The sequence below is a fragment of the Chrysemys picta genome, chromosome 2, assembly GCF_011386835.1.
Source record: "Chrysemys picta bellii isolate R12L10 chromosome 2, ASM1138683v2, whole genome shotgun sequence".
In the NCBI taxonomy this organism is placed as follows: domain Eukaryota; kingdom Metazoa; phylum Chordata; order Testudines; family Emydidae; genus Chrysemys; species Chrysemys picta.
The window spans coordinates 57,307,352-57,330,863 of NC_088792.1; the positions used below are offsets into that span (position 1 = coordinate 57,307,352).

Genomic DNA, 23,512 nt, shown 5'->3' on the forward strand with positions numbered 1-23,512 from the left:
TCTGGAGTACTGCGTCCAGTTTTGGGCCCCCCACTACAGAAAGGAGAGGACAAATTGGAGAGAGTCCAGTGGAGGGCAATGAAAATGATCAGGGGGCTGGGGCACATGATTTATGAGGAGAGGCTGAAGGAACTGGGCTTGTTTAGTCTTCAGAAGAGAAGAATGAGGGGGGATTTGATAGCAGCCTTCAACTACCTGAAGGGGGGTTCCAAAGAGGATGGAGCTTGGCTGTTCTCAGTAGTGGCAGATGACAGAACAAGGAGCAATGGTCTGAAGTTGCAGTTGGGGTGGGGGTCTAGATTTGATATTAGGAAACACTATTTCACTAGGAGGTGGTGAAGCACTGGAATGGGTTGCCTAGGGAGGTGGTGGAATTTCCATCCTTAGAGGTTTTTAAGGCCCGGCTTGACAAAGCACTGGCTGGGATGATTTAGTTGGTGTTGGTCCTGCTTTGAACAGGGGGTTGGACTAGATGACCTCCTGAGGTCTCTTCCAACCCTAATCTTCTATGATTCTATGATCTGTTTCAGTAAGTCTATGAAAATCCTTTTCATCTTGTGAATTACAGAACCAGTAGACATAAAAGATCTTACGGACCTATCTTGCCTAAATAGCTTCTATGTACAGAATGAATGATAGGGAAATTCATTATTTCTGGGGGGAAAAAAAAAAATCACTCAAGGCTTAAACCTAGCATTCAAGTTATGCAAGTAGTATAGCTGGTTTACAATAGATGAGTCAGTGTAGACCAGGGGTCCCCAACGTGGTGCCTGCAGGCGCCATGGCGCCCGCCGGGGCATCTATGTGCGCCCACCTACTGGCCGCCGGACAAGCACCTGCTGAAATGCCGCCGAGAAGTGGCAACGTCAAGAAGCGCTGCCGCCGAAATGCCGCCGATTTTCGGCGGCATTTCGGCGGCAATGCTTCTTGACATTGCCGCTTCTTGGCGGCATTTCGGCAGGTGCTTTTCCAGCAGCCACGGTCCTCGGTCTGGCGCCCACCACACAGAAAAGGTTGGGGACCACTGGTGTAGACGCACACACCAAAATGCAAGATTTAATCTTTGAGAGATTATCTAAATATCTTCAACTTTTCAGTTAAAAAAGTAATGCACAGTGGTTACTTTCTAAGCGAAATAGTTTATGTGATTTAATTTTTATTTGCCAGCATATGTAAAGGTACCCTGTCATATTACATTTTGAAAACCTACGTCATTTTGAAGCCCTGTGTGCAAAAGGTGTTTGAAACCACTAAATTATTTTATCTGTGGTTGAATAATTTAATAAGGGCCATCTTGATTTTTCACTCCAAATTTGATTTCAAAATAACTTTTGACCTTTATCTGAGACACTGAATTTTAAATTTCATCTTAGACAGATTATACAATCTGAAAATATACATCTGAATAAAATACATCCCTCTACACAGGGGTTTATAATAGAAGTTAACAGAAGGAGAATTACAGTTATTTATAACGGTATTCCTATAATAATATCAATAAGTCTTTAAATATTAGTGACCTGATTTTCAAAGATATTAAGTATCCACAACTCTCATTAAAATCAATTGGATTTTTGAGGCCTCAGCACTTTTGGAATAAAGGCGAAAATGTTATGAACTATAGTTGTGATTAATCAGCCACATGTAACTCTAAATAACTACCATATCCCAAAAATGTAGTAAAAAATACATTTATTCCACTTCTTTAAACATCAGTTGAATATTTAATATTTGCCTCTTTTAACTGGTGGCTCTATGAAGCTATAAAGCTGCCTGCACAGTGAAAACTATATATGCACTAATGGCAAAGTAGTCGACTGTGTTTTGTAAACAGAACATATCCCCAAACAAAAAGGTTTATTTTAAATAGCTTTTCTAAGCACAAAGATGCTGCAGATTGCCTTGGCAATCTACTGCTACTGGAGACATGGATACTGGAATGGAAAACACTTGAAAAATCAATTTTGATTACAAAAACTTTTAATGTTTTCCATTTTAAAAAGCTGCAAATGCCAAGTTTTAAAAGTTAACAACAGGAAAAGAAAGGCTCAAGCATGTTCACAATTTTTTATTCTTTTTTACTATTTACCATTTTTTCTCTCTAATCAAATCACTTGCATTTTTGCCTGTAACCAGAGGCTCTACTGAATATTGAACATGAACAGGCAAGAATCTTTCCAACAAAACTTTACCTTGTCATATTTATTTCCCTTTGATTTTTTTAAATGAAGAAGATTCTTATCATTAATCATACAGTTTACAAAAGTAGATAATTTGCAGGTATAAAGAGAATTACATACCTTATTGTAATGGATGAGAAGACCGTAAACCAAAATATGTTTCTTTTTCACTTCCTTTGCAAATTCCTTGATCCCAGCCAGTTCTTCCATTCCACTGCTGAAAGACATATTTTCTGAAACATTCAAATGGACCTGCAAAGGGGTGCAAAAAGCAAACCATTACTACATTATATTACAAAGTATATTCCGTTAGATCTCCAGATTTTTTTATAAAAAAAATTTAGATAAACACAAAAATAATATAAGATGGCAAAGGATTTATTTATAAATTTGTATTAATGTCATGCTCCATGACTTAAATATTTAATAAGAGGAAAACTTTTTCAAAATCTAGATAAACCAACATGCCAGAAGTGAGCAGAACAGAATGTGCTCTCTACATTTAAGAGTTTATTAATTTTAAAAAAATCTCTAATCTCCATCTTTCATGCAATTGTTTAGTATCAATGCATTCACAAATCGAATCCTCATCTGAAGAAATCAGAGAAGAGTACAGATGTTTTCCTTTAACAACCTTTAGTTTTTCAGCATGGAATCACATTCTCAAGAATATTTGCTGTGTCTGTTCTCTGTCTGGGGCATTGCATTTGTAAGTTGCATTCTGTACTATGACAGGTTTCAGAGTAGCAGCCGTGTTAGTCTGTATCCGCAAAAAGAAGAACAGGAGTACTTGTGGCACCTTAGGCCTTGGCTACACTTACCCGCTAGTTCGGCGGCTGGCAATCGAACTTCTGGGTTCGACTTATCGCGTCTAGTCTGGACGCGATAAGTCGAACCCGGAAGTGCTCGCCGTCGACTGCGGTACTCCAGCTCGGCGAGAGGAGTACTGCGGAGTCGACGGGGGAGCCTGCCTGCCGAGTGTGGACCAAGGTAAGTTCGAACTAAGGTACTTCGACTTCAGCTACGTTATTCACGTAGCTGAAGTTGCGTACCTTAGTTCGAATTAGGGGGGTAGTGTAGACCAAGCCTTAGAGACTAACAAATTTATTAGAGCATAAGCTTTCGTGGACTAAAGCCCACTTAAGAAGTGGGCTGTAGTCCACAAAAGCTTATGCTCTAATAAATTTGTTAGTCTCTAAGGTGCCACAAGTACTCCTGTTCTTCATTCTGTACTATGTTGCACTTCAGCATTGTAAAGAGAAGTACGGTAACTAGTTCTCACACTTTGACTCAGACTTGACAACAATCCAACAATTTTGATCTTTATCTCTTCACAAAGTTTCTATTAAGCAGAGAAAACCAAGATTTAAGAAGGACATTTCTTCATATAACGTTTTTCATATGATGCCACTGCTATGCTACTGGATAGTTAAAACGAGTCTCATAAAACACAAAAATAAAAAGCTACTTTGCAGAAAATTAAAGTCCCTAAATTCTTAATGGGATTTTGTGTTTTTAAAATATTTGATTTGAGATTGAGTTTTGTCATTACCAGTCCTGCCTCACTTTCCTGATGGAGGCAAGAGCTAGTGAGTCATGCTTTGACAACACTTGTGCTTTTCTTCTGCTCTACTTCAAGCCTTCCAGAACCCTCATTACTGCTTCAAAAATATATTGTGTGTCTATATCGATGTCCATCAACATGATATGTTTACGAAAAGCTAAAGTAATTAACATTTTTAATAAGCAGAAATTCACAACTAGAAGGCATCTTACACTAAAGGGAAAACTTGTTACGAATATTATTTTGAAATAGGATGCAACATCCTCTACCTGCCATCAGGGAAAGGGCCTGATTGTTGAAGATTATGACAATGTATATTACATGAAAAAAATGTGCTAGTGTGACACTGAGTCTGCACGTTCATAGTACATTATCAAATCATGAAATTCAAGAGTTAATATTGGTGATGGAATCTTATCTTCATGACATTGCACATCTTGCATATTTTATTATATACATTTTACAACATAAACAGGATTATATTCTACTATATATTTAACTAGAACATTAAGAATAGAAAATATCACTACTGATTATTATAGGACCCAGCTCTTATATAGCACTTTTCATCAGTAGATCTCAAAGCGCTCTACAAAGGAAGTCAGTATCATTATCTCCATTTTAAAGATGGGGAAACCGAAGTATAGGGAAGTGAAGCAACTTGCCCAAGGTTACCCAACAGGCAATGGCAGAGCCAAGAATAGAACTCAGGTCTCCGTCACAGTCCAGTGATCTATCCACCACTTCAAACAGATATCGTGGGGGGTCACTAATGGGCATTGGCCGGGTAGACAATGAACATGACTTAAAGCCTGGGGAAGTTCCGCGGTGAAGTCCCAGCCAGGACTCCAACTACTAAAACTATTATCTAACACTTAACATAGTGGTCCATACCTAACAACTAACTACAAAGGAGACAGAACAATGGGTCTGAAAGAATCGTTAACGCTCTTGCGATGCAAGACAAAGCATTCCAACCAACCGCCATGGGCGGTAAGAAGGAACTGAGAGGGCATAGGGTCGGTGGCACTCAAGGGGGCACCACCGCCAACATTACGGATACCACTAAGACAAAAGTCTCTGACGACTGTGCACACGGGCACGCACGCACCTAGAATGGAATCAACATGAGGAAGCACTCGTAGAAGAATCTGTGCCTTTGTAAACTATTGCAGCTCCCCGTGTACCTGCCTGCTCTCAACTTTCTGTTCTGACTGGAACAATCAAGCCAACAGTCTGCGGTGAATAACTACCTCTTAACAGGTCTTTAAAAATTAACACTTTCCAAACTGTGTATGCATGTCCAGCATAGATATGTGGAAATGTGCACCAGAACACAATGTTTTGTTGTGCATGCTAAGAATGCAATTTTCAAACCATTCATAACTTTGTTAAATATAAATCAATTATTTTAAAAATTTAGCTGAGGCACTACTCCTTAATGACAATTTACAAACAAATTTTAAAACTTCTGCTTTTTTTGAGACTCCAGTCAAGACAATGTGTAGTCAAAAGCTATATATTTTAGTCACATTCACAAAATTCATAAGATGCGGAAGAGATTTTCCTCAAACATACCTTTGAACTAAGAGCAAATATTGGACATTTCAGCTCCAAAGTCCCCCATTGTCCCGTCCCTCCCCCGCCCCCCCCCAAAAAAGTTGCGTGAGAGTGAAAATTGAGTTAAAATAGCAATCTTAACCACAGCATTTGATACTAGCAAAGGCTATAACGCATTAATAGTGAAAATGCAGGAAATGCATTATAACAGGTTTAAGCACAATACATTTGTCCAGTGAAACATATAGCTACAAGTTTATACAGAGCTTAGAGCAGCTGTGTTAATGTGGGAATAGAGATATTGGGTCTGAAGCTGGAGCTTAGCTGTTCAGCAGAGAGCTCATGTTTGGTGTAGGAGAGGTGGAAAAACTGTTGTACTGGGTTATAGCAAGCCAATCAGTATTCACTTACGCTGGTTACAAAAGGATCCAATGGGCCAAAAATGTACTCTGGTATCAGTATGATATAGTGACATCCTGGCCACACCCTGCTATAGTATCAGTAAGGAGGGCAAGTGATGTAGGAGCCCCTATGCTGGCTGTACGCCACTAGAGGGTCTCCCTTATACTGCTGTGATCCCCCCCTCGCTAGCTACATTCATGGTTTGGTGCAAAGCAGTGCAATGCACCGGAGAATCTGGCCCATTACATTTACAATCAAAAAAGTTAAACACTAAAAAAAAAAAAAAAAGCGAAGTAATACAAAACAGATTCTGCCAGTGATCTGATTCTTTTTTATCAGCGAAGATGTTCTGAAATAAGTGCAGCGCGTGTGAGCACTTTCTACTTATACAAAAAGGAAATAAAAAGCTTGTCAGGGCTGAAGGAAAAACACGTAATACAGGTTTTTCTATGTTAGATTAGAAGAAGTCTGCTGCTTCTTTTCGCCTATCCCTTCCTGGCTCCACAGCAAGGAATAAGTTTACTTCTGGACTCAAAAAGGGAAATGTACATCAGTCAACCAGTATCTAAAAAACCATAATGACCAAATGTGCCAACATCCTCATAATACCTTAAGTTTTGACATTTATTTATCTGAGAAATGTAAGTATCCACTTTTACATCAAAAGAGCAATGTTATACTGAATAGTTTTCTAACAATTCATTCAGGATTTAGAAGTTAAATTTATTTATTTTTAAAAATAAAAATATCAAACTGAGATGAATTCCACTATAGTTGTCATTATTTAGGAATACACAAACACTAAGTAATTAAAGACTGATGAAAGAAATTTCTATCCCCCAGTTATACCATCTGTAGTGAATTTTAGGGATCGGAAGTTTAAAGGACTTAAATAGTTCCCAGTGATTAATATGAGACAATGATTTGTTTAGCTAACTCTTTATTAATTAAAAACATATTTTTCAGACCTCTTTCCATTTTCTATTTGTTCTATTTCTGAAAATAATGTGGAAGCTCCATAAACCGAGAATATGAATAGATAGCAATAAGAATTCTAGAAAAATAATTCTATACAACCCCCCCTTTTTTTTTTTTTTAGCTAAGCACGAGGTCTATTTATTTTTAGGACATTGCTCTACTTTTGAGAGAGACTTTGTGTGCATCAAAAATATGTTTCATAAACAGGCAATTTTGTGTATCTGTTATTAAGGTTATTCCCAGGCTATGTAGGTCAGGGATATTTAGAATGTACTGGGAGAATAATTTAACAGATGAATCAGATCCCGTAGTTTAAAAACATATATATTGCTAAACAGATCATATTAAATGTATCTTATTTTTCTTAGAAGGTATTAACAGTTTAACAATTTGGGATTGGGAGGCAGGGCAGAGAAACAGGGCTTCTGTAAAGATTGTGCTGCACCGCAGGCAGATGTCAAGATCTGTGTAGTTTGAGGGCAGAACCCTGACAGAAGTTTCCTTAGTGAGCTCTTGTAAGGAATTTATGTTCTCATATATTTTTCTTGAAAAGTTGACATGGGTCTGGAATGTTTTATTATTGCTACTATCAATTCTTAGCCCTTTCATTTTACATCCCAGACAAGAAAGAATTTAATACCAATCCGATAACAGACAACAGCCATGACATCTACTGCAAAAGATTTTAAAGTTATAGTGTTATCTGGCTGATTGATAATTCTATAAAGATTCACTCCTCCTTGGGCTTTATATGTAGAGAAAGTGATTAAAGCAGTTATTCAAGGGATAATGCAAACAATATTCTGCCCCAGAGGGAAAGTATTTTGTGTTACCACATAGCTGAATAGTTGGCAAGAAAGAAGAGTCTTTTCTGGAGGCCACTAAATATTGGGTGCAGGAGTGAGAGATCTGGATTTTCTCTATTTCTCATAGGTAAACAGAAGAAGCCCAAATAAAACTTAAGAGGTTGGTACACATGGAGGTTCCTACTGAATTTCCTCATAAATGTACATAAGCAAGTAAAGACTAAATTCTCAGGTGTCAAGGATCAGCATTCAGACCAGCCCACTGTCTGCAGGAAACACTTCGGTCAGATAAGGATGTAGTATTTGTGATGTGCTATTCACTTGGAAAGTGTTTTATAAACATTAACAAATAAATATTCACAACACCTGTTAGTTGGTAATGGATAAGTGACTTGTTCTGGGTACCGAGAAAGTGACTGTCAGGGCTCAGACTAGAACTCAGGAGTTCTTGACTCCTAGCCAATGCAATCCTCTTAGACTAGCTGAGATTCTACTGCCAGTGGCTTCATGTATAACATCAACCAATATGTTGGCAAGTACCTTACTCAAAGAATGATATTTAAAATAACAGTCAGTTGTGATGCACTATTGCTACCAAAAGCTTTAAGTACAATACAGCAGCATAATCCTTGGGACTGGGTAGAACTGGTAACTCCCCTTTCTCCATACTCTCAGCAAGGCAGAAAACTAGTACAGAGAACTATGCACTACTGTTCAGCAGACGGAGAGGCTCGCAGAGCTGCTCAGCTGCATGGAAAATTCTTGTCTCATATTTTGTGTGATTATGAATCCCTCTGCCCCTCTAGGTGTAGAAGCAGCATTCAGCCCAAACTCTGAAGATATCCTCAGCAGCAGTAGCAAATAACCCATGTAACCAGAATGTAAACCACAAAAATATTGATAATATATACACTTAGAAAGACTGGTACTTAATGAAAGTTTACCCATAGCTGAATCTATTAGGTCTTAAGAGGTCCAGGTAGGTAAATGACATTTTTAAATTATATTGTACACAGTTTTTCAAATTTCCTTGTAAAACATGGCAGAAAATGATGATAATTTTAAAACTGATAAAACCACACAACATAACTTAAAATGCCATTTACCTGACACCCGATTGGCTGGTTCCACACTCTTACAGAGCTCAATGCAATCTGCAGCATCGCCAGAATGAATAGGGCAGGGGTCGGCAACGTTCGGCACGCGGCTCGCCAGGGTAAGCACCCTAGCGGGCCAGACCAGTTTTTTTACCTGCTGACGCGGCAGGTTCGGCCGATCGCGGCCCCCACTCGCCGCGGTTCACCATCCCGGGCCAATGGGGGCGGCGGGAAGCAGCGCGGGCCGAGGGATGTGCTGGCCACGGCTTCCCGCCGCCCCCATTGGCCCGGGACGGTGAACCGTGGCGAGTGGGGACCGCGATCGGCCGAACCTGCCGCGTCAGCAGGTAAATAAACTGGCCTGGCCCGCTAGGGTGCTTACCCTGGCGAGCCGCGTGCCGAACGTTGCCGACCCCTGGAATAGGGCATAATAAAGCAGTGGGAGCTAAAAAGCCAACTAGGACTAGACATCATGAAACCTTAAAGAAAATAAAGTACATTTTCAAGTAATGCTGTACCTTTTATCTGCCTCAGCTTGGCTCCTGGCAGCATTAAGTACATATTGCTGAAGTGCAATGACTTTTTATAATCTCATTTACAGTTCACCATTTAAAAATACTTAAAATCCAAAGGTGCATCACATGAAATATTTAATGAATTATACAGCTTCTAAGAAAACCATTTTATATTTGATTAGAGGTTTATTACATTAAACTTATATAAGTTAACCTACCGAAATGAGAACAACTGGATGTAAGACAGAAATTCTTGCATTTTCAAGTATATCCACTAGTTGCTGGGTTTCTTTAATGTCAGATTTTTTAGCCTAAATAAAAGGAAATTTTAAAGTTATCAAAAGAAAATAAAGCAAAGCCTAATTCACAAAGTGCAGTGAAAGGTTCTTTTATCCACTGGAAAGGGAAATACACCCTTAATATACCTCTTATATTTGTAATGCTTTGGACTGGTGAAATTATAGCCATTTACAGCATGCTGTCATGAATTCTGCTACATTCTAAGGCATATAAGTGACAAAACTGGAATCTAGACATGGTTCAACTTAAACCCTTCCTGCTCCAGTACAGGATCCTAGCCAGAGGTTTAGTGGAATGGACTTGTCAGAGCCAGTAGGCGCAGACCATGTGATGGATGCTGAGTTTGATGGCCACAACAACATTTTGAACCAGTCACATTGCCACATGAGGCAATCTCAGTGGACTACAATTTCTGTGGAAGCATACATTACAGGGAGTCTCAAATTTACTCCTGACATAATTCTGCACCCCTGTAGCAGCCTGCCTACAAAATAACATTGTTAATGTTCCTATTGTTAGTTAACTGTTCCCATTCTCAGTCAATTCCCCCAGGAGCATAAAACCTGTGAAAGTTTTAATGCCCCTACGTTGCCAGAGTGATGTAAAGGAGCGTTATTATAAATGACAGTAAGGGAATCCTCAGCTAAGAAGATCTATGTGCTTTCTCACTTTTTTTCCTGTGCCAAAGTGGCACAATGGAGTTAGATTACAGCTCAGGATTTATTTTACTTACCCATTAAAAAAAAAAAAAAAAAGACTTTAAGGGCAAATAAAACATTTACCAAGCAGTCAATAAAATGTCAGGACAACTAGAACCAACCACTTCCCAAAGTACCCAGCCAGGTCCAGGATAATGATTAGCAAAATTGTATCACTTTAATGTGTGAAAGTCTGAGCAATTTAAAACGACATTACATTTTTTTTTCCTGTTTGGTGTTTTGTAATGTAATTTAAATGAAAATCCAGGATTATAACTGGAATGCAGGGTATTAGTAACCAAGTGTTTGTAACTTAACTTTTACGTGTTTAGGAAATGCTGAATAGTTATTGTGACTTTTTTCTGTATTGTAGTTTAAATAAATTACCAAAACAATTGAAACTGGTGTGATTACATTGCATTATTTTGACAAATAAAATATGCAGAGTTTTGCAGAATTTTGAATTTTTTGGCCCAGAATTTCGAAATGTTTGGCGTAGAATCCCCCCAGGAATACAAAATTGTATTCCAATGATAACTTCAGCCTGAATACTCGTTGTTTTTGAGATAGCACAACAAGAATCAAATAAATACGCTATCAACCCTATGATCCTTTGCAGTTTATTTGTTTCAACTGGTGATTTATAAGAACTCTTTATCCCTCCTATGCAATAATTCACTGGCTGCTTTCAAAGGTGCTTGTGATTGGAGTGAGTACAAGAATGGGGGTAGGAAGGGCGCATATTCAACTACAAGTGTCTCAATTGTCTATGACGCTTGAAATATAAGGGAATTTCTGGGCCTGTCACACACTAGAAATACAAACCTCAGGAGTGAGATTCCCATGTGGCAATATTGATTTTACTATTTATTGTTCAAAACACATTATACACAAAAACTTATTGTAAGTTGTTGATTTATTTCAAAAATCAATAAATATCTTAAATATGAAGTGCATAATTAGCATATTTGTCCATAATACTCACATTTATGCAAATAAAATTGTAGCATTGTCCTAAAAAGATGTTCTGTAGACGATTATCATTTTTACATAGAAACACTGATTTACCTTTAGCCTGCTGAAAAAGCAAACAGATATTGTATCAATATACAAACTCAGAACAGTATTACTACTCACTCTTTTAAAGCCGCCACCATTGCAGTGTCTGTGAGCATTTTACATGGCTTAAAATTCACAATTAACATTCTAAATATACAACTCAAAAACACCCCCTGCAGCTTAAGAGAGAAGGCAGAGCCAGATCTGCTGAGACAACTAAAAGCCAGGACACTGTATCAGTTGAAAAAACATGGACAAAAAGGTGTATTCTTCAAATCTTTATCATCATGGCCAGATTCAAGTTTAAGTGGTGTTGCTGGAAAGAGCAAGTCTAGAGATATAGCCCTGCTACTGAGAATGCCCTGCCCCCAACCCCTGTAAGCTTCAGCCTTGGAATGGCAAGTTCCATTGTTTCCGATAGACAGATGGAAGGTTGGAGATGTAGAGGCTGTTTTTAGGGTTGAGGATTTTTAAGTTTCTATATACAGTCATTAACATTTTGAATTTCTCCTGAGGGCCATGTTTTCAATAAATACTTTAAAATCTGCAGTCTATCATTCTTTTTCTCTTCCCCCCACCCCCCTTAGAATCATAGAATATCAGGTTTGGAAGGGCCCTCAGGAGGTCATCTAGTCCATCCCCCTGCTCAAGGCAGGACCAATCCCCAACTAAATCATCCCAGCCAGTGCTTTGTCAAGCCTGACCTTAAAAACCTCTAAGGAAGGAGATTCCACCACCTCCATAGGTAACCCATTCCAGTGCTTCACCACTCTCCTAGTGAAAAAGTTTTCCCTAATATCCAACCTAAACCTAAGCTGGGATCAAACAACATGTAGTTCAACATGGACAAATATAGGGTCATACATCTATGAACAAATAATGCAGGAATGGGATGGGGAACTGTATCCTGGATAGCAGTTATTCTGAAAAGGACTTAGGGGTTAAAGAGGCTAAACAAGACAATATGAGGTCCCTGTGAGATACTTTCGCCAAAAGAGCTGTTGTGATATTTGAGTGTATGAACGTGAACATCAAATAGCAGTAGGCAGGTTATATTACTGCTGTATATGTATAAGAGAATGGGGCCCACCCTATAAGGTCCCTCTTCCTGCTGGACCCTGGCTTGCTCATGCTGAACCAGTGCCCTCCCTGGGGGAATTCTGCCTGGAACCTTCTCACCAGACTGGATCAAGACTGGATGCCTTTCTAAAAGATATTCTGCAGTTCACCCACAAGTTACTGAGCTAGGAAGCAGGAATCTAAGTGTCATTGACTCTTAGATTTCCAGTTCAGCAGCAAATAAGAAATGCAGCAACCAAACGGAGCTGTTTTTCAGTCTGTGTGCCAGTATTTTGAATAAAAGTGTTTTTAAAAATTCTGAGGGATATGAGCTGGTGTTTTGAGCTAAGATTTGATAACACTTGGTCAGTAAACAACATGCAGAAATAACACCAGATGAGTAGAGTATGCTTATGTGACTAAATGGATGGAGATAAGAGGTCTTGCCAAATCATTACTGGATTTAGGAGCAATTAGCTTTCAGTTATAGAAAATGGTTACAAACGTGCCATTTTGATTCATAAGATGGAAATTTTAAACAACCTTGATAAATGAACCTAACATAAAATGAATAAATTGTATAGAAAACACTATTTTTAGCGAAAACACATTTTTCCTACTTACCTTGCCACCTATGTTATGGTTTCAACTTTCTTCAATTTCCGTTTTTATAAAAAAAACATTTATAAAAAAAAATACCCATGCACCAGGCAACCATAAAAACTAGTTAAAATACTACAGTTGAACTTTATTAAATATATACATAATTAATACCATTCCAAGGGACTAAATAGTGCTGTGATTAATGCACTAGCCCGTCACCCCTGAAAGGCTAATTAGTGAACCTGGCCTACATCCCAAGTGAAATGAATTTAATATTTTCAATCTAGTCCCTTGTGGATATTTATTTAATCACAAAACTAGTATACAACTTAGCCATATTCATCACAATTGGCAATCTCTGCATAGGAGAGGACCAGGTCTGAGGAACCAACAGTGCATAATTTTCAAGCACAAAGAGGGAAACATCTTTAGTCTCCTTATAAATTTACTTGCTTTAACAAGGCAATGACTAAATTAACAATTGCAATGAATAGGAAAAGTTGTTGACCTAGGTTTTTTTACAGTAATAGATGTGTGTGTGGTGAAAAATATCTTTTAGTAACATTAATTTATTAGTCACATATTTTATTATAAAGTTCTGGTTAAAAATTGTTGCGGGAGGTACTACTTTGCATGAGATGAAGTAATTGTTGGAATTCTCTCAGAAAAGTTATTTGCATTTCCTTCAGTTCATTGATATCATTTTTGAAGCGTTTTTTCTGTTGGTATTGGCTTTTGGAATCTCTCATCACAATCTGTCCTCTGGAGAGATGAATTAATAGAATAATCAGAGACATCTAACTATAGTGTAGTTAATGATTCTTTAGACTTTACTTGTAGAAGTGAGCACAAATGCTAAGTGAATCCTAACATGTCTGCTATTATGGACTAGAGTGGCAAAGCTGTCTCAAACAAATTGAGGATATATTTCTCAAGTGCTGAGTGCCAGTAATACACTTTTCAAAGTTTTGGCAAGACATGTTTGAAACTGGAGGCAGAATAGCTGATTAGTTTCCTTTCCCCTTTTAAATTATTCTAGTGGCACAGAGGGCCTTGGATACTATCTTTAACACAATGGTGAAATTTGGTCCATTTCCTTAAGAATTGATGGCAACCAGAAACAGGCTATTAGTAAGATTACTAACACATATGCTAGGTAACAAATCTGAGGAACTGTCACAGATTGAAGTGTCACTAGAGGAGGTTTTGGAAATAATTGATAAACTTAACATTAACAAGTCACCAGGACCAGATGGCATTCACCCAAGAGTTCTGAAAGAAATCAAATGTGAAGTTGCGGAACTATTAACTAAGGTTTGTAACCTGTCCTTTAAATCGGCTTCTGTACCCAATGACTGGAAGTTAGCTAATGTAACGCCAATATTTAAAAAGGGCTCTAGAGGTGATCCCGGCAATTACAGACCGGTAAGTCTAATGTCGGTACCGGGCAAATTAGTTGAAACAATAGTTAAGAATAAAATTGTCAGACACATAGAAAAACAAACTGTTGAGCAATAGTCAACATGGTTTCTGTAAAGGGAAATCATGTCTTCCTAATCTATTAGAGTTCTTTGAAGAGGTCAACAAACATGTGGATTTGGGGGATCCAGTGGACATAGTGTACTTAGATTTCCAGAAAGCCTTTGACAAGGTCCCTCACCAAAGGCTCTTATGTAAAAAAAGGGATAAAAGGATGAATCCAAAGAAGTGAGGTTTTTACTCACGAAAGCTTATGCCCAAATAAATCTGTTAGTCTTTAAGGTGCCACCAGACTCCTTGTTGTTTTTTTAAGGGATAAAAGGGAAGGTCCTTTCATGGATTGAGAACTGGTTAAAAGACCGGGAACAAAAGGTAGGAATTAATGGTAAATTCTCAGAATGGAGAGGGGTAACTAGTGGTGTTCCCCAAGGGTCAGTCCTTGGACCAATCCTATTCAACTTATTTATAAATGATCTGGAGAAAGGGGTAAACAGTGAGATGGCAAAGTTTGCAGATGATACTAAACTGCTCAAGATAGTTAAGACCAAAGCAGACTGTGATGAACTTCAAAAAGATCTCACAAAACTAAGTGATTGGGAAACAAAATGGCAAATGAAATTTAATGTGGATAAATGTAAAGTAATGCACGTTGGAAAAAATAACCCCAACTATACATACAATATGATGGGGGCTAATTTAGCTACAACAAGTCAGGAAAAAGATCTTGGCATCATCATGGATAGTTCTCTGAAGATGTCTGCGCAGTGTGCAGAGGCGGTCAAAAAAGCAAACAGGATTAGGGATCATTAAAAAGGGGATAGAGAATAAGACTGAGAATATATTATTGCCCTAATATAAATTGATGGTACGCCCACATCTCGAATACTGCGTACAGATGTGGTCTCCTCATCTGAAAAAAGATATACTGGCACTAGAAAAGGTTCAGAAAAGGGCAACTAAAATGATTAGGGGTTTGGAACGGGTCCCATATGAGGAGAGATTAAAGAGGCTAGGACTCTTCAGCTTGGAAAAGAGGAGACTAAGGGGGGCTATGATAGAGGTATATAAAATCATGAGTGATGTGGAGAAAGTGGATAAGGAAAAGTTATTTACTTATTCCCAGAACTAGGGGTCACCAAATGAAATTAATAGGCAGCAGGTTTAAAACAAATACAAGGAAGTTCTTCTTCATGCAGCGCAGTCAACTTGTGGAACTCCTTACCTGAGGAGGTTATGAAGGCTAGGACTATAACAGCGTTTAAAAGAGAACTGGATAAATTCATCGTGGTTAAGTCCATTAATGGCTATTAGCCAGGATGGGTAAGGAATGGTGTCCCTAGCCTCTGTTTGTCAGAGGATGGAGATGGATGGCAGGAGAGAGATCACTTGATCATTGCCTGTTGGTCCACTCCGTCTGGGGCACCTGGCATTGGCCACTGTCGGTAGATAGGATACTGGGCTAGATGGACCTTTGGTCTGACCCGGTACGGCCGTTCTTATGTTCTTATGTACAAGTACTTACTTTTACTTCGTTTTTCAGAGTTTCATGAAGGAGAAAACCTAACTGCACAGCATCTTCTTTCATATCAGTGGTAACACAAACTTGTTGTGATAGATTGTCTGTGATCAAGAAAAAACAAGAACTGAATGTTTCATATAAAGAATATATCAAACAAAATTATTAATCTGCTGAACTCTACTTTCAACTTCTTCAGCTGTTGTTTTTCAATATAGCCTTTTCAACAGCTGAAAATCTCATTTTAAGAGGCCTTACTCCAAGGCAAGTCAGCACAATTAACATAAATCAGAAAATCAAATTAGCAGTTTATTCCCTATTTCCTACTTCTGCAGAATTTTGTAAAAATCTCACACACAGGGCCTGATCTAAAGCTCACTGAAATCAATGGAAAGATTCCTAATTGACTTCAATGGGTTTTGGATGAACCCCACATACTTACATTTAATGAATATCAAGAAAGTATAATAATTTCCTGGTATATTGATTTCATACAAGCTTAATTCCTCTCCACCCCAACTTCCAAGTGGGCACTAAATACATTATTAGCAATGCTGTAAAAGGTATATTACGAAATGGGCAAGAAGCAGATGGGACAAAAATGCAGCCAGATAAATTAAGGCCTGAACCAAACCACCAGCTCCATGTGGGTGTTTGCTCACATGGAGCTCTATTGAAATCAATGAGGTTTTGGGCACAGGGAGCTACTCACATGGAGCAAGTTGTAGAATCAGGTCAAATCCATCTGATTATGAGACAACAACCTCACAACTGGGAACTCATGACTAAACACATTGGTCTAGGAGAATAACAAATTCACTACTAAAAATAGGAATAATGCAGTTCCATATACCAACATTTCAAAGCAGGATCTCCGACTCTAATCTTAAGATTCAACAAGATTTTTCCTGGTGGGTTGTCTTTGTTGTTGTTTTTTAACAAATTTTTTTAATCCAACTCTTCTTATTTAATGCATTTTTTTGTCCTTTTGATGCTCAATTAACATGCATACTGATATGTACGGTTTGTATTGTCTTCCGATGGATAGCTCAGTGGTTTGAGCATTGGCCTGCTAAACCCAGGGTTGTGAGTTCAATCCTTCAGGGGGCCACTTGGGGATCTGGGGCAAAATCAGTACTTGGTCCTGCTAGTGAAGGCAGGGGGCTGGACTCCATGACCTTTCAAGGTCCCTTCCAGTTCTAGGAGATGGGATATCTCCATTAATTTATTTTATCATTCTACAAGCCGCTAAAAGATAATAAATGTGCAGTATAATTATACTGAAAACAGATCTGTACTACATTTCAAGGACAAAAATAAACAAACCTAAAAAATTAAATTAGCATGAGGGATTTAAAAGAAATTATAAAAATATGTCCTGAATGCTCATCAAAACAACATTGGATATAAAAATATATACTGGCTTCATGTGGAAAGTTTTTAAATATTTAAACATCAAATGATAAATTCATTCAGATGTCTTTAACATTGTCTAAGAAAACTTTCCCTTCTTCTCTATGGCATATGATCAAGCATCTCTGTATAAAAGGTAACAAATACAGAACAAAAATAACTTTAAAACTGCTTATTGCTATGGAGTTAGTGTTCTTGGAAAATGAATGAGATTTGTGATCATTTTCAAGCAATTTTTTATGAACATTAAAACTGAATTAATTGCCAAAAAGCTCTAAAGAAGAGGTGGAAGGGTGTTGCTATACTTTATATTATTTACAATGCCACCAAAGCACAATTTGACAGTGAAGAGAATGGTGGTGAAGTTATTTGACAGCGAAGAGAATGGTGGTGAAGTTCTTTGGATTAGGCTACAAAGAAAGAAAAATAAATGAGAAACAACTAGCATCTGCAAGGACCAGATGAAAATGAGAGTGACAAATGTATGGCCCAATTCTCAGGCAACTGGAAACCATGGGATACCACCCTTATGGGAGAATTTATATTCCTATAGATTTGTTGGGCAGAAAGTGAAGTCAAACATGCATCAAAGCTGTTTTCTACATAAAAAGAAACAATTTTATGATGTAAAAAGTGGGACCTGTGAGTACAGGAGAAGCATCCTGTATTTACTTCTTACCAGCAGAGAGGAACTGGTTGAGAATGGTAGAGAAGCTTGAAACCAGAAACCACGAATCACGTCAATTTAGCTAGTACAAGGAATGACGCGGTACAAGATATGTGTACATAATGGAGCAATTCAAGGGTAGTAGATTTCAGAAAATGAAGTGTTGAGGAACTAAGTATTTGAGTAAAGTCAGATTAGAGCAATTATGAAAATCAACATGTGGAATAAGGCTGTGGAATCTGAAAAGGCAGCAGAACTAAGACACAACAGACAATTTCTCTGAAAGAGGAGTCTGCAAACAAATAGCATCCAATGTAACTTCACAAGGGGCTGCTCAAAGATCTCAGTTTAAAAAGTCAATTCCCCACCCCTCAAAAATCTCCTATCCCCTGGAATCCAAGGGGTAAAGGAAAAAGAATACAAAAAGACAATTAAGATTTGTAGGTTAACCTTAATAAAGAAGAGCACAACATCTTAATGCTATACAAAACAGTTAGAAGGAATAACAAGTCATTTTATAAAAAATAGCAGGTGAGGGAATAGTATTACAGAGAAAGTGAGGAGAGTAATACCATTAATGATAATGCAGACACGGACAGGATACTGAAATCATTTTTAAAATATGGCTTCAAGAAGAAAAATAATGAAAAGACGTTTGGACAATTAGATTTTATAGAAACAGCTAAAGAAGAGGTAATGGATTGTTTGGAAAACTTGATGATACACAAAGTCAACTGGTTTGATGATATGTAGCTCTTCATATTAAGAAAATCTGCATACAAACCTATTGTACCACTAACGATGCCTCCTGACATGCCTCTCCTCTCCTCTCTCACCATGCCCTATCTTCCCCTTTAACTGCCAGTTGGGCTGTTTTTCTTCCCTTTTCTTGATCACTCTTATATTGCCTCCCTCCACCTTTCTACTGCTTTGGACTCCCCTTCCCTATGTGCACATGACACTCCTCAACATCTCTCTGGAACACTACTCAGCCTCTCTCCCATCTACCCTTGACTTCCTCCGCTTTGTCCCTGAACATGGAGTAAAATGTAGCTGTGGTGGGATTAAACGTCCAAGTGCTGCTTCCTTTTTAACCTGTAGTCCTATCAGAAAGGATCTGTCCATTCCATAACCACAGCTAAAGCTCTCCATACTGCCAAAATATAATGGGCCAAATCCTGAAGTCCTTAAATCAGTGAAGTCAGAGAGTTTGTTAGAGTAAAATTAAAAAAAAAAAAAACTTTACTCAGGACTTGCTCTGGTATGTTTAACCCTTCTCTCCAACATAGTCAGACTCCTTTGTTTGAATCCTAAGGCACCCCAACCCATTTTATGAATCTTGCCATGTCCCAACTGTATCATTGCCTAGTCTTGCCACATCCCAATTTTGTCAAGCTTCATACAAGCAACTGCCCTGATAGTTTCTGACACTGGGTGTTTTCTTAGGCACTTGCCAATTAAACCAACTTGTTACCTGCATGGGACTGTCTTCTGCACCAGTCTTAACACTTCGTTGGGACAGTCTTTTCTTTTCCACTCACAGTAACACGAACTAAAGATAAGCTTCATATCTTCCTCAATTTTGCCTTAGTACCATTTCTGTTTAGTAAGGCATTCTCACTTCAAATTAAAGATTTCTTATCATTGCTATTGAGAAAGATATGGCAATTTCCTGCACTATTCTTGGGAGACCTTATTGATTAAATTTTTAAGTATCTTTGGGGTCCATTGTATGAAATGAATGGTCTATTATTGTCTGGATATAAAGAAAGAAGGAAAGGAGACACTTGATATAGAATTTAATCAGGCCGCAACTTTACCATATATAGGCCGGCAGATAAAGTGAACAGTGCAGGCAAATCCATGTTTATTCAAATCATTATCTGGGGCTTCCACCAGCCCACCTTCATTTTCCATCCTGGTTCCCCCAGCCAACCCGTGGCTTGGAACTTACCATCCACCCCCCTCGTAGGTGGGTTAAGGTGGGTATGAGAACGGGGAGAGGGGTTGGCTCCCTGCCGTACCAATCATAGGAGTCCCCAACTTCCCTCACCCATGCTGTTCCTTTATCCAGCATCTCCTTTTAAGTCCTTTACCAGGCCATTTATCTGGTCACTGGATGCCTTCCCTATGGAGAACCTGCACTGGACATTCGCCAGGAGGCACCAGCAATTTGCTTGGTTCCCAGACATCTCCCAATGGCCTCTTGTATAGCAGGCCCAATAGGTGAAGCCCTATTCTCCCAAAAGAACCCATTGTCCTTGCACCATGCCAGGTGCCAGCAGCTGAGTTGTCCTCGACCAGGTACCGCAACAACCGCCATCCATGGTGGGCAGTATAGGTGAAAAGCAGCCTTAAATTGAAAGAACTCATTAAAAAAGAATGTCTTGAATAGCTCAGCTGTGTGCCCGGAGCCAAGAATCTCCATGCCACTGACTACATCATATGCCGAGGTTCCATAGAGCCAGCGGCATCTGCTCGGATTCGTTGCTAGCTCCTGGTGCAAGCTCACGAAATCTGTCAAACTGGAAACGAGACAAGGCATCTACTATGCCATTATCCATGCCCGGCACGTGCATGGGAGAAAAACAGATGCTGAGGTTTAAACATTGTAGAACAAATGCCCTCACCAACTTCATAACCCTGTGCGATCTGGAAGTTTGGCGATTGATAACCTGTACCACTGCCATATTGTTGCACCAGAAGCACACCCTTTTATTAGCCAGCTCCGGTCCCCAAATAACCACCACAACGAAAATGGGAAAAAATTCCAAGAAAGTCAGATCACGCACCACCTCTTTTTGCGTCCAGATGGCAGGCTTTTTCTGGGCACACCACCTGCCTTGATAAAACACCCCAAAACCTGTATCCCCTGCAGCATCTGACTGGATTTTTAAACCCCTTGTTATAGCCATTCTGCGCCCTCCACAATGATACCCCATTAAAGTGACTCCTTCATCTCTCTAGTGGCTCGTATGTAATGGTGTGACCTGGCTATGCCCACTCTTGCTGCTGCCATCCGGGCACAAAATGCCCTCCTTGGGGCAACAACCCTGCAGACAAAGTTCAGGTGCCCCAGAATAGGTTGCAGATCTTGCAGTGAGTTTCTTGGCTCCTACTGCTCTCCTGAACAATCCCAATAGCTCGTGAAGCTTATCCTGAGGGAGCCACGATATGCCCTCCCTGCTGTCCAGCTCGATCCCCAAGCAGGTCAATGTAGCCTGTTTTTTCTTCCACTAGGGGTACCCCCAACTGTTTAGCCAGGACCTGAAATATGTTCAATAGGTGAATACGCTCATTTGACCCGGCTTATCCTGCAAACAAAAAATCATCCAAATAATGCACTACTTGGCATAGTCCCACTGCCCACATCACTGCCCAGTGCAACATTGTACTACATTTTTCAAATGCTGAACACGACACCGAACAGCCCATGGGCATAGCCTTGTCAAAATAAAATTGTCCCTCAAAAAAGAAACCCAAGAGCTCAAAGTCCAATGGGTAAACTGGCAGCAATCGAAAAGCAGATTTGATATCGCACTTAGCCATTAGTGCCCCTGGGCCACAAGCCCTAACCATACAAACTGCTTTGTCAATGGAGGAATAACGCATGGAATATAGTGCCAAATCTATCCCATCATTAACAGAGCCACCTCGTGGGTAAGACAGGTGATGAATTAATTGGTATGTCTCCTGTATAATCTTCTCTTGAACAATATGTCCCATCCCAGTTATTGACCTTAATTTTTTTGACATCACATCAGTCCTACTCCCCACAAAGAGGATCCGAAATCCCACAGTAAACCCCTCCCACAAATATGCCCCATCTGCCTTGTTAGGGTAATCTCATAGGAGAACCCTTAACACTTCCGGCCTAACTGGCATTGGTGCCCATGCTCATTGCACTGCCCGCAGTTCGTTCCCCTCCCCAGCTTGCGTTCTGTGTCCCAGACCCTGTTCCAACCGAGCCAGACCTGCAGTTGGCACTTGAGCCACCCCGAGTCCTGTTTCCTCCTTGTGATCATCCCTTACCGCTCTGGCAAGAACGGGCTGAATGGGTCCCAAAACATGCCTCACAAACGTGCCTGAATTTACAGATGCTGCAAAAACAGCCACCATCATTAAATGCCCAGCAAATATTATTACATGACTCAGGCCCCTCCCAAACTTGCTGTGATATGAACAAGCTCGGGAGGGGCCTGAGTCATGCAAGAACTCCTTGCCCCCTTGCCATCATCCACTCCAACCAGAGAGGTGATGAGGTATGTCCCACCTTATCCCAGTTTGTGTTGCTGGCCTTAATTGAAACTGCTCATCCCACTTTAAGTGTGGTGCAGTCATTATTGTGGGCCTGGATTGTATGTAATCTCTTGATGTGGAATATGTGACAGATGCGACACCTGGCTATATTGAACTATGTGCCAGGCAACAATGGACTTTTGAAACAAAAACTGTTGGGTTTTCCTCAGGAATATTTACGGAGAGGTGAATGCAAATTCCCCACCTCTGGTTATGCAAAAACTCAAGTCTTTTGAAGCTACATCCTGAGAAGGGGGGGCTTTGTCTGCTGATCACCAATTACATGAGGCCCAGCTCAAAGGCCCAAGCTGTATAAAGGAAAGACTGAACTATTCCTTGTTGTTCTGATTCTGAGAGAGTTATGAACTTGTAACCCCAGGAAAAAACAACTTATGCATTTTGAAAGACCTACACCTACCAGAGCCCGAGACTGGAATTGAGGTGACCTCTGGTAAGCTTTTTCACATGCATGTAGGTTCTCTTATTGTTTTAATATGTTTTCTCTGTAATATTTTCACCTTAAGAATATATGTGCTTGCTTATAAGTAGCTGTGTGGTAACTTATAACTGCAGGCAATATACTGGGCATAGCCTCTGGAGAGAAAGCTAAATGCAGATGATGGCCTTTTAGGCAGTCTGGCTTGCTGGGGATATCATAATGTAAATAGGAAAAACCCCAGTCAGGAGGCAGAGAGACCCAGGTCTCCGCCCAAGAGAGGTAATGGCTGGGAGACAAAAGCCTAAAACTGCATGCCCTTGGTAGACCATAGGGAAGCAATACAGGTGCAGTTGCCCTAAACTGTGAAAGCTACACAGTACAACACAAAGCTATCATTATAAATGCAAAGAAAATAAATTTGCAGTACTATGGTTCACCTGTCTACCATGTATTAGGGATGGAACTGAATAAAATATTTTAAAAAATTGTATACAAATGTATGATTCACTCAAAATAAAAGGCAGTTCCACTCCCACATTCTTCTAACAGCAACTGTAAGTAAAATAAGAATTCACAGAAATACACCTGCATTTTTTCAGGAGTGTTTACACACGTCAAGAATGATGATTTCCCCTTCCCTGCAAAGATGTCATTACATGGTTATGAATTAACAGTGACTTTTGTTTGTATTACCCAAATGCTGAGAAATCTGAGCTGCAAACTTCCTAGTTTCACTGCCATGGACATATCAACATTATGAGAATTCATAGTTCATGCTGGAACAGTATGTAATGCAGCATATTAGGCATTTAAGATCATTCAGTGTTCAATTAACTTCAGGGCAAATAGAATTCATACAGATTTATTTTTAAAACTTG

At 39.3% G+C, this 23,512-nt stretch overlaps 1 protein-coding gene across 11 annotated transcripts in view; it reads right to left on the reverse strand.

The window, feature by feature from the left end:
• CRPPA (CDP-L-ribitol pyrophosphorylase A) overlaps nt 1–23,512 on the reverse strand; it is a 195,401-nt gene that overhangs the window by 88,630 nt on the left and 83,259 nt on the right. For all 11 annotated transcript variants that reach the window (XR_508960.4, XR_010598276.1, XR_010598277.1 and 8 more), the window contains 4 exons: nt 15,823–15,920; nt 11,086–11,178; nt 9,321–9,413; nt 2,301–2,432 (listed from right to left, as the gene is read on the reverse strand). Coding sequence is in view for 8 of the 11 variants with exons in the window: in XM_042856565.2 (XP_042712499.2) it covers nt 2,301–2,432; nt 9,321–9,413; nt 11,086–11,178; nt 15,823–15,920 (416 nt within the window). In the remaining 3 variants the exon portion in view is untranslated. The remainder of the gene's footprint in view (nt 1–2,300; nt 2,433–9,320; nt 9,414–11,085; nt 11,179–15,822; nt 15,921–23,512) is intronic.